At 42.3% G+C, this 16,190-nt stretch overlaps 1 protein-coding gene across 6 annotated transcripts in view; it reads right to left on the bottom strand.

Annotated features, from left to right (window-relative positions):
- The window catches only part of ANAPC1 (anaphase promoting complex subunit 1), a 108,726-nt gene that overhangs the window by 11,517 nt on the left and 81,019 nt on the right, over window positions 1-16,190 (bottom strand). For 4 of the 6 annotated variants that reach the window (XM_019969609.2, XM_019969606.2, XM_019969608.2 and 1 more), the window contains exons 38-46: window positions 15,810-16,003; window positions 10,791-10,877; window positions 9,219-9,336; window positions 7,817-7,894; window positions 7,397-7,464; window positions 6,305-6,443; window positions 4,306-4,392; window positions 2,810-2,905; window positions 787-985 (exon numbers count right to left, since the gene is read on the bottom strand). In XM_019969609.2, coding sequence (XP_019825168.2) covers window positions 787-985; window positions 2,810-2,905; window positions 4,306-4,392; window positions 6,305-6,443; window positions 7,397-7,464; window positions 7,817-7,894; window positions 9,219-9,336; window positions 10,791-10,877; window positions 15,810-16,003 — 1,066 coding nt within the window. Of the gene's footprint in view, window positions 1-786; window positions 986-2,809; window positions 2,906-4,305; window positions 4,393-6,304; window positions 6,444-7,396; window positions 7,465-7,816; window positions 7,895-9,218; window positions 9,337-10,790; window positions 10,878-15,809; window positions 16,004-16,190 lie in introns of those variants that run through there. The other 2 variants (XR_011569175.1, XR_011569176.1) reach the window with 2 other exon arrangements.

Below are 16,190 nucleotides of genomic sequence, written 5' to 3'. Positions count from 1 at the left end.
GGAGAGAGAGGCACTGGAAAGAAACAGGATCTGATGCTGGAAAAGATGAAACAAGTTTCTAAGTGTCAAGTGGTTTTTAAAATGCTACATTATACATTCTCTCCATGATTATAGAGCAGAGTTACATACATCTGTTAAAGAAGTCAGGACTTCCCTGGTGGTCCAGTGGTTAAGGCTTCAAGCTCCTAGACTTCCCTGGTAGCTCTGTGGATAAGAATCCTCCTGCCAACGAAGGGGCTATGGGTTCGATCCCTGGTCCGGGTAGATTCCACATGCTGTGGAGCACCTAAGCCTGTCCCCCACGACTTCCGAGCCTGTGCTCTAGGGCCCTCCAGTCACAACTACTATGCCCTACTGAAGCCTGTATTCCTAGAGCCCATGCTCCGCAAGAGAAGCCACCCCAGTGAGAAGCCTGAGCACCGCCACGAAGAGTAGCCCTCAGTCTCTGCAACTAGAGAAAGCCCATGCACAGCAACAAAGACCCAGTGCAACCAAAACAACAGACTCGGAACTCCTGATGCTGGGGGTGCAGGCTGGATCCCTGGTTGGGGAGCTAAAATTCCTACATGTCACACAGCGTGGCCTCAGTAAATAAATCCCACTTTCTATCCTCAAAAAATGTTAGAGCAGATAATCAGAGCGTAATTCACCTAACTGGAAACATGACATCTACAGCCATTTGCGATTGTACTAGGACTTAACCTGCTTACCAAGGAAAACAGGTTGAAACAGAAAGCCCTGAGGCCCAGTGCAGCTCGAAGGACAGGGGTGCAGTGCTGCTCTCACCTTGCAGCCACTGGTCCAGAGTGTTGTCAGTAGTGCATTTGACAACAGGGAGGAATTCCGAGTTCATAAAAAGCCCGCGATTAGGCTGGTTCTGCAGCCGTTCCTGATGGCTCCTGGAGCTGAAAAACTCCAGCACCAACTTTATCTGCCAGAGGTCAGATGTCTCAGACATTTCTCTTCTTCCCAGTCTTCTTACAGCCTTGCAGAGAGAACAGAAATCCACTTGAAAGAGTGAAGATTCGTCACTTCCTTGGTGTTGTACACTGGAGCACTTTTTTAATATGGTCATGAGATCAAGGAAGGGCAGGGGGAGCTCGCTCTGTGTTTGATGTAGCCTGTGCCACAGAGAAGCCCATTAGTGGGTTTAGGTACATGGTCATTCTGTTCAAAACGAACATGAACAGCCTTCAGATAAAAAATGGTGAAGGCAAATGAAGCTCATTCTTGGCTCAATGGCTCTGAGAAATGAAGACCTAATAGGTCTACAGCTGAGCCCCTCTGGGAAACCCAAGTTGGTACAATGATTTGTCCGCGATCAGGCCAGGGATCCCAGGGGTCAGGAGGCAAAACCTGTATTATTGACAATACTGTTCTTGGGACCCATCTGCCAAAGTCACCATGGCTGCAGCCAGAGGGATGTTCCACTATAGGTACCTGCCCATGACTGCCAAGAGTTAAAAGTTCAGAGCGTAAGAAAAGAACACACTCTCAACCATCATCTGAAACACCACTCATGACTTGGTTGCTGTACACAGACACACTGTGAGAAGCGGTACCGCTGTCGACACCACATACTTACCAACCGAAAAAGGTGGATGCCCGACAGTAGGGGCACTCTAGGCCCACTTGGTTATTCTGCAACTGGCCTTTTTAATCAAGACTGTTTGCAAAACAGGTTTTGGGGAATTATTTCCTGCATTTTCCCACTCAGTTCTTCAGTAGAGATTCTTTTTCCATTAGGGATTACCTCCTTTGACACTGAGTCCCAAATTCTTATCTGTGAACTCATTATATCATAGTCACTTGAGCTGTTTAAAACTATAGATCCTGGACTTAAATCTCAGAAATTCTGATTCAGTAACTGTGGAAGGGGACTTGAAGATCTGTACTGTCAAGATTTCCCAGATAAATTTTAGCCAAGTTAGAAAGCTACTGCCTTAATTTAATGGCAAATCTGAGTCTCAGTGATATGACAACATTAAAAAGCCATATGTATTACTAAATAGGACTTCCCAGGTGGCTCAGTGGTAAAGAATCTGCTTGCCAATGCAGGAGATGGGATTTCGACCCCTGGGTCAGGAAGATCCCCTGGAGAAAGAATGGCACCGCACTCCAGTATTCTTGCCTGCAAAATCTCATGGACAGAGGAGCCTAGCAGACTGCAATCCATGAGGTCATAAAAGAGACAGACAGGACTTATTAATTAAAGCAACAATTACTAATAACCTAAGAAAATAAATAAGTTCAATCCTTTAGGAAAGCTGTTGAGCATTATCTTCTGCATTACCCCTTTTAGACTCTTAATTTAAAGCAACAATAACACAAAAGAAATTTTAAAAAGAACTCCAGCTCCCTAAACCCCCACATGCTGACACTGTGACTTCTGTGAGCTTAATCACCAGGTGTAACTGCACATTACTGCCACCTCCAGGGCACTGTTTGCTCACTTACTGTTCACTTGCATAAGCTTTTCCAGGAAAAGGCTTTGTCAGGAGGGAGGCAAAAGACCACACAAAGATGCAAGGGGAGAAAGGGAGGAAGCGTGCACTCCTGGTCAGAGGAAGAGGCCAGAGGGGAGAATGGGAACCCTTGGAGTAAGAGAGCCCATTTGTCATCATAAACTCTAAGCTTCTGGTATATAAAGAGCTTTCAACTTTGATAAGAGATTTCTTTTCTGAGATTCTAAAAGCGAATGAGAAACTAAAAAGATGGACATAGAGGAAATCTTACTGTATTGTCTGGCATGTTATTTGAAATACAGGATAATGCTCATCAGAATTAGGATAGGTTTTCTGAACCATACCTGATCCATCGCTATGTACGCAGGTAACATCTCTGGGGTCTCCTGAGTCACACATTCATAGAGCACTGAAGAGAAGAGATCCAGAAGCTCCTGTTTCTGTGGAAAGTCAGAGTCTTTTTGTAGCACAACAATGTATATTCTAAAATCAAATCAAAGAACAACTGTATAGTCACTATGATGGCCCATTCTCACATTCTGCAGTGAATGATATAAAAGGGTAAAAAAGGCTGCTACGGGATTCTCCAGGCAAGAACACTGGAGTGGGGTGCCATTTCCTTCTCCAATGCGTGAAAGTGAAAAGTGAAAGGGAAGTCGCTCAGTCGTGTCCGACTCTTAGCGACCCCATGGACTGCAGCCTACTAGGCTCCTCCGTCCATGGGATTTTCCAGGCAAAAGTACTGGAGTGGGGTGCCATCGCCTTCTCCGAAAAAAGGCTAGGTCTTTATAAAATCAGAGTGCATGCAATATTAAACACCAATAAAAATACAATCAAAATTAAGTTCCAAGAAACAGTTAAGGCTCAAAGTGCTATAGAGGAGAGGAATGAAAGAAGCTGGGTAAAACGAGCAGACAGGACATCACAGAGCTATGCCGTGGGGAGGGCTGGCAAGAGCAGGATCCAGAAGGGGCACCCAGCAGCCACCAAGATGCAGCAGAAACATTGAGCAGAACAGGTTTGGGGCGGTGGCATAGCAAGCCCAGCTGGGGTCAAGGGCAGGCGTGGGCCTTCAGCAGAGACCTGTGGCCTTCAGCAGAGACCTGTGGCCTTCAGCTGAGCACAGGCCCCAGCCCTTACTGGCTATGTGACCTCGGGTATGTGACAGGTCTAAGTGGCAGTATTCCTCAGCAGGCAGTACCTACCCCCAGGGTCAGAGTTAAATGAAAAAAATTATAAAGAATACTGAACAGAGTGCCTAACACACAGTGAAGATTCAATAAATAAGAGGCAGGAAGGTTCTGTCATTTTACTTTCAAAACAACAATGTAAGGCAGGTTATGTTATAATCCCACTTTTAGGAATAAGGAAACAACATCTCAAAAAGACTGAAAACTTTTCCAAGGTCACACCCACTTGCAGACAACAGGCCATCAATCCCAGGTCATGTAGTTCCTACATCCAGTCCTTGCCAACTGAGATGATGGATAAATCAAAGAATCTACTAGCAAGCACCCTTAGAATCCTGAAGAGAACAGCTTTATGACCAACAAAAAGGGTTATAAAATAAAGAGAAACAAGAATCATTACAAGAATACATAAATACCAGTGATCAAAATTAATGTCTTAGAAATTTTAAGTTGTTTCTACTATTAAGATAGGAAATTGCTGAATTTAATAGTTTTAGACTATGAAAAACCTGTATTTGCCAAACAAAAATCATTCAATGTGCCTAAGGCGTGTCATCAAAGACAGATAAGGATATTTTGGATTTTTGTTGGCGGTCTGAAGATAGAAACAAAGCCTAGTCTTGGAGCTAAGCAAAGCACATAATACATACCTGCCCAACGTTCACAGTTGGTTTGCAGAAATATTCAGCAAATGACAGAAGTGCTGGATCAGAAGTGAATGTGGAAATCGTTTCAGGCTAAAAAAAATGAAGAATAAGTATACGTGAGATAATAAAGATTCTTTTCATTACGACTCAAATTGTATGCAGCTGTAATCTACTTTTTTTTTTTTCACATAATGTTTCCACAAAACCCAAGGCTGCTAGAGCTTCATTAACCTATTGGGTTGAAAGTCTTTTTTCTTTTTTAGTAATATCAGCTTACTTCTTCTTTTTTTTCGTACATGCCCATCCCAAACTCCCTCACTATCCCTTCCTATGTTTCTCGCTGGCAACCATAAGCTCGTTCTCAACGTCTCTGAGTCTGTTTCTGTTTTGTAAGTTCCTTTGTATTACTTCCTTCAGATTAAACACATAAGGGATGTCATACTTAAGAAATACATTGCATAGGCTACCATGAGCTACTGATTTATCAAAGGGCAGATTAAAACCAGGTGTTTCTTATAGAAGTTGCCCCAAAAAGGTTTTCCCTTCCTTCTTAAACTAACTGAAAGGCAAATTAGAAACTAGAATTATTACTGAACAGATTAAGGAAAAAAGACTCTAACAGGCCACTCACAGAAAGACAAATGCTGTCATAAGGTCACTACAGTCACGAAAGAGAAAGGACAATGGTGGCTGCCAGGGGCTGGGGAGAAGGGAATGGGCAGTGTTAATGGGGTCAGAGAGGCAGCTCTGCAAGAAAAAGACAGTCATGGAGATGGATGGTGGTAATGGTAGCACAGCGATACGAATGTACTTACTACCAAAGAACTATACACTTAAAAGGGTTAAGCCAGTATATGTTATGTGTATTTTACAACTTTAAAAAAAATTGGAAAAAAAGGGTGACAAGGAGTACCACTCAAGGTTCAAGACTGAAAATGGAATATGAAGGTTTTACCATTTTCCACTGAGGTTTATATTTTACTTCTGAACCCCAAGCAGGCAGGAAATGGAGATGGTCTTTTAATTTTCATATACTTGCCCCATGAAAACTCAAGCCTAAACTTATCTATTTTCTTTACAAACTGCATTAGGGTCTTTGAGATGGGCCTTGGTTTATGTTGGGCTTATATCAGGCTTCCCTGATAGTTCAGTTGGTAAAGAATCCACCTGCAATGCAGGAGACCCCAGTTCGATGCCTGGGTTGGGAAGATCCCCCAGAGAAGGGAAAGGCTACCCACTCCAGTATTCTGGCCTGGAGAATTACATGGATTGTTAGGTTCATGGGGCTGCAAAGAGTCAGATACAACTGAGTGACATTCACTTTGGTTTAGTGCTAATTAGCAATAGTGTTAATTCAAGTTAAACTTTGCCCCAAAATCCTTTCGAATACTGACAAACAAAACTCACTGATGTAAACTACCTCAATTGATTCTCTGGGAACTATAATAAAGACTCAGTCCTAAGAACTCAAAAGTGCTACCTTGCAAAAAAACGTTTTAAATTTTTCCCATGAATTAAGTAAATCTTAATGGATTTGAGGATTAACTATTAAGCTAATTTTTTTTTAGCGTTAAGACATATTTTGACTGTCCCTGCCACTAAATATAAATCATCCTTTGAGTTCTGGCAGATGGCCTGTATTTTATAACAGCCGTAACATAAACAGCCAACAGGCCCTGGGTCGTTCAGTCTTTATAATCTGCTGTGATTAGTGAGTGGATCTACCTAAACAGTACCATAAATGTTATGATAGAAGTATATGCTTTGGGTGGACTAGTAGGATTTGAACCTATTCCCTCTTGTTGTTCAATTTTGGTTTTTGTTCTAATTGAGATATAATTGATATATAACAGTTTATTAGTTTCAGGTGTACAATTATTTGCTATTTGTATATACTGACAAATGACAACCACAAGTCTAGCTAACATCCAGCATCACACTTAGTTACAATTTTTTTTTCCTTCTGATGAGAATATCCTTCAGTTTTTACCAATCACACTACCTTGAAAGCTCGAGCTTCAGAGTTCCTGTTAGCTACAGTCTGGGCCAATAAACTTTGCCACCCCATTGGATCTTCTTTGTAGGAGAGCTGACCTGCTCTGAGCTTAACATATAAAACCCCATCCTTGGAAAGAATGGACCTGAAAGAAAACAAGAATGGATTTAATACAAGGCATTACTGGGAGCTGTTGCCTGGAAATGTAGTTCCCAATACTATGTTCACATGAGATAAAGTTTTCACCACTTTCTGCTATGTGATTATTTATTGTGTTGAAACTAAACCAGTCCCTACAAGTCATAATCAAGTTCTGCTTTTCTCTGCTGTCAAGATTCAAGGAGCCTATTAAATAAGGCAGCATTCTGACTATTTGCTCAAGTATGAATTTCAAAGAAGATATTTTATCTAACATGTATTCCCTTAAATATCTACTGATTGGTTTACAGCAAAAAGAAAAAGATGCTAGAAATCTAAAGACAGAATACAAAAAGCAGCTATTTATAGTCTGGGAGAAACAGAAATGAGGATGATACTGTAAAATCTGTTACAAATTGTTAAACTTTCTGCAAACTTAAAGACTTAATTTACATGCTAACTGAAGTATAAAATTATTAGCACTCTCTGTTCATCAAAGTAATTATCTGCATATGACCATTTCCAACCAAAAGCAATCAACCATCATCTTAATTTTACAAGAGCCATCTAACCAGAAAATGGTAAAGAGATGCAACAGAAGATGTGGTCTGACAAACACCAACTGTCACAAAGTTCCCTTTGTGGACATATAAATCAGCTTCATTTTCTTAGATTAAATCTTTCATTGTTGCTCCATAAGACAATTCCATGACTGTCCCAATTTAAGTCACTCAAGTTTCTCAGTGAATTAACAGTTAGGGTTTGACTTCTGAATGTAAAATTTTACTTCCTACAAAGAACTTTTTCAAAGAGAGAGATCATCTTCTTTAACACTCTACACATCGTCCTGGATGAGATGAAAGGGTGACAAGGAGCATTTCACATAATTATCATCATTTATACCTTCCCATATATTTCTATTCCCTTCACAGACACATCTGAGAAATTCAATGCACTTACTTCAAGTGTTGTGTTCCCTTGCTTAAATCTATGAGCAGTTCCCAGTATCTTGGGCCTTTAACTTTAATCTGCCAAGATAAATGTAAACAGTCAATCCAATCTTGGGGAAGGGTTAGTAGATAAAATGAAACCCACGCTTCTCCAAGGAAATGAGAATAAACTGGGCTAGAAAGAGATGGTGAGAGGTTAACAAGCCCATTTCCAAATGAACACATGAGTCATTTCTCAGGCCAGTTCGGCACTCAGCAAAGAGCTCCCAGTGGGGACCTCTCTCCCCGTCAGGACCATTCCCCCTGCTGCTGCTTGCCCACTGCTTAGAAAGCACTGAGAACGCACAGGCTTTTCTTTGGCTATCTGTAATGCTATGTTATTCTGGTTGAATCTCCCCTTTGATGATCTCTCTATTCATTTCTTACTCACCTGTTTCAAAAGGTGGAGTTCTGGAAGAAGGGTGGGGGCCATCAATTCTTCTTTGGTTTGCTCATACCACTGAGTGCCCTTCACAAATAGAACAGTCATCATTTACTATACAGTTAGGGGAAAAGTACAAAAAACATTCACCACTGCATGCTTTCCCTTCCCCGGAGGTTGGAGACAGACTCTCAACAGCATAAAACCCCCTCTGATACTCAAGTCTGACCAGACTACCGTCTGCGATCCTTGGCAGAGCCCACAGCGCCGCCCAGGGCTCCGAGCCCACGCCTCACCTGCCAGCAGCACCGCGCCTCTGCCCTTGCAGGAGGCCTCTGGCCTTCTGCACGCTGTCTTCTCTGCCAGGAACGTGCCCAGCTCGGCTGGCAAACCTCAGTCCAGACACCGTGTCTACCATGATGGCCTCCCAACCGCCAGGAGTGTTGATAAGAGCACGTGTCAGCTCCCCCCGCCCCACACAAACCTCCAATTATCTCAGGCTACTCTTACTGAATCCAAGCCTGACACTTCAGTGACAGACATTCCTTAATGACAGTCTTAATGAAATGACAGTCACCTCAACTTTGTATTCCAGAACCTAGCAGTTTTGGGGTTTGTTATTTTTTTGTTTTCCTGTTTTGACCACACCACATGGCTTACGGGATCTCAGTTCCCCAACCAGGGATTAAACCCATGCCACAGCAGTGAAAGCTCAAAATCCTAACCACTAGGCCACCAGGGAACTCCCTAGCACAGCTGATACACAGAAGGTACCGAACAATTCTCTGAAGGGAGCATGTGCACGCGTGCTCAGCGGTGTCAGATTCATTGATACCCCGTGGACTGTGGCCTGCCAGGCTCCTCTGTCCACGGGATTCTCCAGGCAAGAACACTGGAGTGGGTTGCCATTTCCTTCTCCAGGGGATCTTCCTGACCCAAGAACTGAACCCGCATCTCCTGTGTCTCGTGCATTGCCAGATGAACTCTTTACCACTGAGCCGCCTGAGAAGCCCAGAAGGAAGGACATAATGGCTTATAATCTGTCCGTGCATGTAAATCAAAGCTCTCTCATCACACACTCTGAAGCACTAGGCTGACGTCCAGAAATTAACTCCCTTCGTTCTTTGGAACGTGACTGTCAGCTACGTAAAGGTAACAGGGACATTTACAAACTACAAGCTCTAAAAACCAAAGAGCAGCTGACGGTCCCTAAACTATTACATCTGAAGGCTACAAATGAGCCTGAACGGCCTGGCAGGATGTACATTAACTGTGGAGGCTTCAATTTTTAGGGGAACTCAACTCACTGTTGTCATCTTTTAAAGAACAACGCTTTCAAAACACTTTGATGTGCAAAGACGGATGAGTGGCAATAAAAAGCAACAAGGCAACAACAGAGGCAGAAAGCTACCTTATAGGTCACTTCTAAGAGGGCGTAGCAGGGCATGTTTGTGTCCACATCCACGGGCACCAGCAGTCTGGGTTCTGCAGCCAGCACGTACAGGTGCCGGAGAGCCTGGAGGTGATACCTGTTCACAGAAAACACAAAAGGCCGTGACAACGGGAGGCAGCACAGCAGCCTGCGAGCTGAGACACGTCAGAGCCGAGCGGCACCCGCCCAGGACGGCAGTCCTAAAGGGCGATGATGGGACTCAACCAAAACATGATAGAGAGGCTCTCTTTTTGTACCAGTTACACAGAGGTTCTTGGTGCTTGTCACCAAACCGTTCTGTTTAAAACAGCTGATACTGTGACCAGCACCTGTTCCTTATTGTTGTTCAGTCGCTAAGTCGCCTCTGGCTCTTCACGACCCCACCGACTGCAGCACGCCAGGCTCCTCTGCCCTCTGCAGTTTACCGGAGTTTGCACAAATTCATGGCCATGGAGTCGGTGATGCTATCTAACCATCTCCCTTGTACCCTAATCGATAGCTGACTTCAACAACTCAAAACAATCTTCCCTAAACTTACAAGTAAGAGACCACGCATCAGAGTTACACTAATTTTAACAACAATGTTCTTATGTACCATCTATCATTAAAGTTTGGACTTTAGGGATTCCCTGGCAGTTAAGACTCAGTGCTTCCAGGGCAGGGGGGTGTGAGTTTGATCCCTGGTCAGGGAACTAATATCCCACATGTGGTGTGGTGAGGCCCAAGAAATTTTAAAAAAGAAAGTGCAGTTTGGACTTCACATCAGGCTACTTCTGTGAAAGCGGTCTTCCCGCCATCACTGGCTGCCCGTGACACTGCAGCTCTGAGCGGCGGCTCAGTTCCTGCGGGCCTCCCTCTCTTGCTCCTTCCCTGGCAGACCACTGGGGCTGCCTGAGCTGAGCTCCCAGAGCGCCCTGGATGTCACTGGGCACAAGGGGCTATCTTCTGCCCTTCCTCCACAAACAGGAGAGACTGGCTGGGCCCGAAACTTGTGGTGGTTCTTTGCGCTCTAAACACAGAGCTGCTGTGTTATCAGATGGCTTCTCCATGCGTAGGGTTCTACTCGTCACTGCCACTTCTAAACTAATTCTTGGCTGCATTTTCTTGTCCCTTTGCCAGTTAAACAAAACTTCTCAGCATTCAAAAGGGAGCAAACGGAATTCATACAGACCTTGCCACTACATCAGATAAATTCGTCTCTCAGAATTAAACACTTTGGCCAAAGCGTACTCAGTTTCTCCTGCTGCTGTCTTCTGCACGGTGAGTTTCCCCTAATGATACCCCTGGTCTGGCCTACTTCTGGCCTTAGAGCAGTTCAACTGACTAGAGAATGGGAGAAGGCTGGTCAGGAATCAGAAGCCCAAAGTTCTCTTCTGGCTTAATATTTTGCAAGAAAAACTTTTTAAAAGATTTACCCAGGAAGATAACTAAGTTTAAGAAAAGACTATAGCGAATTTGGAAATGAGTCCATGGAGCCAAAACACACTCAGATGACTCCCCTCCCCCCAGCTAACTGAAGAAAGGCCACGTGAGGAACACCACTCGGCTCACCGGTTGTCCGTGCTGTGAGCTGGGAAGTGGGGGTAAAGGGCACACAGGAGGGCGGCGATGGACGAGTTTGACGTGCTCAGAGAGTACCTGCAGGACAAACACGGAGGAACAGGCGTTACTCATCACACAGCAAACCTTCAGCTTTCACAGCACACTTGAGAATCGGGAAATCGGGGTGTTGTGGCAAGGTGCCTTGATGAAACTAATGCCTTGATCACTGTGGGGGCGTCAACAACAGGAACGTTTTAGTCAGTCCTTAAGCCATTTCAACATCAGCTACTATTTAAGGCAGAAGTGACACATCACAAATGTTAAATTTCAAAACTTAACATTAGTAAGCAAAGTTTTGACCTAAGAGAGAACAGCAGTGAGAACAATGAGCACAACTGTAGAGATTACAGATACTGAAAAAGTTATGTGTAAACTACACTGCCTTCTTCTCCAGTTTTATATATACCTGTTAATAGAATGCTGAAACTTACTTCTAAACATACAGGGTTTTTTTTTTAACTGGGTATCTCAAACACTTTTTTCCTTTCTGTAAAGCACAGATATTTCCTTAGAATGCCAGACTAAATAAAACAGGCAAAAGCTATCATTAAAAAGTTACAATGAATGAATAAACAACTATTCCTTGAAAAACAAGGTTCTGTTCATTATCGGTATGATAAACTTATCTTATAAAGGCCATACACTCTTAGTAAAGTAAAATCTTTTGAGATTTTCTTAAATTAATATTTTACTGTTGCTCAAAAACAGGGTGACTAAAGTTTTAGTCTTTCCTACAAATACTTTGAAATAAAGATGATTCTGGACATCACATAAAACCACTGCTATCACTACTCAATATACATATTTTTTATTATACATATACATGTAGACATCCCCGTATCTCTTTCCCTATCTCTTTTAATAATTAGGGTATCAAGTAAGAATTCAGTATTTATTATACACATATATATTTTATGAAGAAGAGATTTCAAAATTTAAAACACGGAAATACATCTATTTTGACATGAGCATAAGCTAGGCCATTTTCTCTTTATCATTCTGATAAATCCAAAGATAAACATTAGATATTAATGTCAGAAATTTTGAGATTAAGCATAAGGGTTAACTATGCTAAGAGAAATGTAAACCTTGTCACAGAGTGCACACAATCATTCAAAGATAAAACAGTCAGTCACTAGAAGAGCAGCAGCAGGATGGGCAGGATGGGAGAAAAGCTACTCAAAATGCAAGCAGAGCAAGTAGGGTCCTACAGCATGTGATGACAAAAGATGAGACTGAATCAGAAAATAAAATAAATAAGAGGCTTATTTGGAAAGGAAAATATATTTTTAAAAGAATTTTTATGATAATATTTCCTTAACCATTCTTAATTTTAAACAATTAAAAGACAAAACTTCTACAAAATGTGTCAAAAGGAAATGAATGCACATCTTTAACAATCTTGACTTTTTGTACTTACAGAAGGATGTGTTCCAATGTTTAATTCACTCTCAATAGTGTAAAGTAACTACTGACTTACAGATATTGTGTCAGTTGTCCAAGGTCACAAACTCTAGAGCTAAATAAATGAAAGGATACACTACACTCATAGACTTTAAGACTCAACGATGTCAGATTTCAATTCCTCCAAACCAGTGGAAAGATTCAATGCAATTCCAATCAATATTTAATAATGTTATTTAGTTTGGAAAAATCACAAACAAATCCCACCATTTATATAAAATGTAGAGAGCCAAGAACAGAAAAACATATTTTCAAAGAACATAGCTCACTTTGGAGGATTTACTCTACTGGATATCAAAACTTATTATAAAAACTACAATAATTCAGTCAACTGTGGTACTGTGCAAGTATAGAAAAACAGACAACTGAACATAACAGCCCAGAAACAAACACATGTACATGGACACTGAACTTACAACAAAGGTGGTGCTGCCGAACAGTGGGGGAACGGTAAGCTTTTTGTTAACAGCAAAGTGCCAACTGGGGCGAGGGGCGAGGGGCGAGGGGGGAGACACAGAAAAATCAGTTCTGGGTAGATTTTAAATCCAAATGTGAGTGGAAAGGCTGAAAAACTTCTAGAAGATAAATAAGAGAATATCTTCATTTCTGGTGGGTAAGGAAATATTTCATCAAAAGGACAAAAAAGGACAAACCATCAAAGAAAAATATTAACAATTCTGTTCATCAAAAGATAACATTAAGAGAGTTAAAAGGTAAGCCACAGAGTAGAAGCTAACTACAACATGAAGAACAAAGGTCTTGGAATCAAAATGATAAACTAATATGGAATAGTCAAATTAATAGAAACAGAAAGTGAAACAGTGTTTGCCAGGGGACTGGGCAAGGGGGTAAATGAGGAGTACTTGCTTAGCGGGTACAGAGCTTCAGAGAACGTCAAGGCTGTATATTGTCACCCTGCTTATTTAACATATATGCAGAGTACATCATGAGAAACGCTGGGCTGGAGGAAGCACAAGCTGGAATCAAGATTGCCAGGAGAAATATTAATAACCTCAGATATGCAGATGACACCACCCTTATGGCAGAAAGTGAAGAAGAACTAAAGAGCCTCTTGATGAAAGTGAAACAGGAGAGTGAAAAAGTTGGCTTAAAGCTCAATATTCAGAAAACTAAGATCATGGCATCCAGTCCCATCACTTTGTGGCAAATAGATGGGGAAACAGTGGAAACACTGGCTGACTTTATTTTTTTGGGCTCCAAAATCACTGCAGAAGGTGACTGCAGCCATGAAATTAAAAGATGCTTACCCCTTGGAAGGAAAGTTATGACCAACCCAGACAGCATATTAAAAAGCAGAGACATTACTTTGTCAACAAAAGTCGATCCAGTCAAGGCTATGGTTTTTCCAGTAGTCATGTATGGATGTGAGAGTTGGACTATAAAGAAAGCTGAGTGCAGGAGAATTGATGCTTTTGAACTGTGGTGTTGGAGAAGAGTCTTGAGAGTCCCTTGGACTGCAAGGAGGTCCAACCAGTCCAACCTAAAGGAGATCAGTCCTGGGTGTTCATTGGAAGGACTGATGTTGAAGCTGAAACTCCAATACTTTGGCCACCTGATGCAAAGAGCTGACTCATTTGAAAAGACCCTGATGCTGGGAAAGATTGAAGGCGGGAGGAGAAGGGGACGACAGAGGATGAGATGGTTGGATGGCATCAGCAACTCAATGAACGTGAGTTTGGGTAGGCTCCGGGAGTTGGTGATGGACAGGGAGGCCTAGTGTGCTGCAGTTCATGGGGTCTCAAAGAGTCGGACACGACTGAGCAACTGAACTGAACTGATAGCGTTTCAGTTTTGCAAAAAGAAAAGGCTTTGGAGATTGGTTGTACAACAATGTGGATATATCTAATATTACTGACATTTAAAAACAGTTAAGATGATAAATTTTATGTTATGTACATTAAACCACAAATAAAAATTTTTAAATGAATAAACCAATATGAAAATGGGTAGCAAGAGATTTGGCCATCAAAGGAAATTTTCAGTTGGCCATCAAAGCTATAAAAAGGTGCCACATACCATTATTCAAGAAAAACAAAATGAGATACTACTACCCAATGGCTAAAATAAAGGTAGCAACAGCAGTGTTGACCAGGATGGGGAGCAACTGGAAATTTATATGATGCTGATGGGTATATAAAATGGTAAAACCCCTTTGGAGTACTGACGGCATTATCTACTGAAATATAAAAGAAATATACACCCAATGACCCAGTTCTACTCACAGATCTGTACACAGCAAAATCAAAAATATGTACAAGAATGTTCATAACAGTTTCAAACTAGAAAACAAGCATATCCATCACTAACAGAGTAAGTGGATAACTGTGGTAAACCATACAATGGAATTCAAGAGCACTGAGACATGAATAAACGCCACCGGCAACACGCGTGAATCTCAAACACAATGCTGAGCTAAAGAAAGAAAGTATGTGAGGACACACAGTATATGACTCCGTTCTAATTTCAAAACTAGCCTAACGTGTCAGAAACCTACACGGCATGTATGTTTGGGCAGAATAAAGTAACAGTAAATTGGAAGGGGCATAGCAGTTGGAGATGGGTATTCTGAGTGACATCTTGCTCTATGGAACATCTAAGAGATTCTCAAATTGTAGGTAGTTCATTGAGTCATGCCCCTATGACTTGCACACTTACACTATTCTGTAAGTGTATTTTTTCCAAAACAGATCATTAAAAGCCAGGGAAGTCGTATAAAAGGATGAAGTGGTCAGGAATGATAGATGCTAGAAAGAGAGCAAGAAAATTGAAAACAGCAAATCTCATAGGCGTTGGTGACTGACAGTGTTCATGCCTTTTATGAGACAACAATTTAGTAGAAGAGTAAAATCATTCAAGAGTGAGAAACAAGAAGTGATACAATGAAGTACTGAGTACAGACTCTTCTAAGAAAGGCAGTGATGCCACATGTGTTAGAGAGAGGATGGTAACTCTCCTAAAGAAAAAAAAAGTTGGTCGCACAGTCGTGTCCGACTCTTTGTGACCCCATGGGCTATAGCCCGCCGGGTCCTCTGTCCATGAATTCTCCAGGCAAGAGTACTGGAGGGGGTTGCCATTCCCTTCTCCAGGGGAACCCAGGTCTCCTGCATTGCAGACAGATTCTTTACCAACTGAGCTACTAGGGAAGGCCCCCATGCTGCTGCTGCTGCTGCTGCTAAGTCACCTCAGTCGTGTCCGACTCTGCGACCCCATAGACGGCAGCCCACCAGGCTCCACCATCCCTGGGATTCTCCAGGCAAGAACACTGGAGTAGGTTACCATTTCCTTCTCCAATGCATGAAGGTGAAAAGTGAAAGTGAAGTCGCTCAGTCGTGTCCGACTCTGAGCAAACCCATGGACTGCAGCCAACCAGGCTCCTCCGTCCATGGGATTTTCCAGGCAAGAGTACTGGAGTGGGGTGCCATCACCTTCTCCGGAAGGCCCCCATAGTGGGGCATAAATTAACTGATGGTTAAACTATATTACCTGCCTCCTCCCAAAAATAGAAGTCCGAGGGCCATGTGATGGGCTAAGTGGAAACCATAGTTCATTTCACCACCTGTTTTCATGTGTAAGAAGCGACAAAGCTGCAGCACCTTCAGGTTCCCCGAGCCAGCCATCACCATGGCGAGAGACAGCAGCACCACGCTCAGGCAAGTCTCCAGGTTGTAAGGACCTGTCTGGAGACATGAAGATGCCACACCACATCAGCTGTGCTACATAAAACTAAAGCAGCCAGCATTAGACTACAGATGTTCACAACTTAAAAACTCTGAAAAAATATTTTCTCTGATTATGAAATTTAAGTTCCAGGTGGAAAATTCAGACAATAAGGTATCAAGAAGGAAATAACAATTACTTGGAATA

The sequence above is a fragment of the Bos indicus genome, chromosome 11 (genome assembly GCF_029378745.1).
Source record: "Bos indicus isolate NIAB-ARS_2022 breed Sahiwal x Tharparkar chromosome 11, NIAB-ARS_B.indTharparkar_mat_pri_1.0, whole genome shotgun sequence".
Classification (NCBI taxonomy): domain Eukaryota; kingdom Metazoa; phylum Chordata; class Mammalia; order Artiodactyla; family Bovidae; genus Bos; species Bos indicus.
This window is presented reverse-complemented; position numbering and strand designations above follow the sequence as displayed.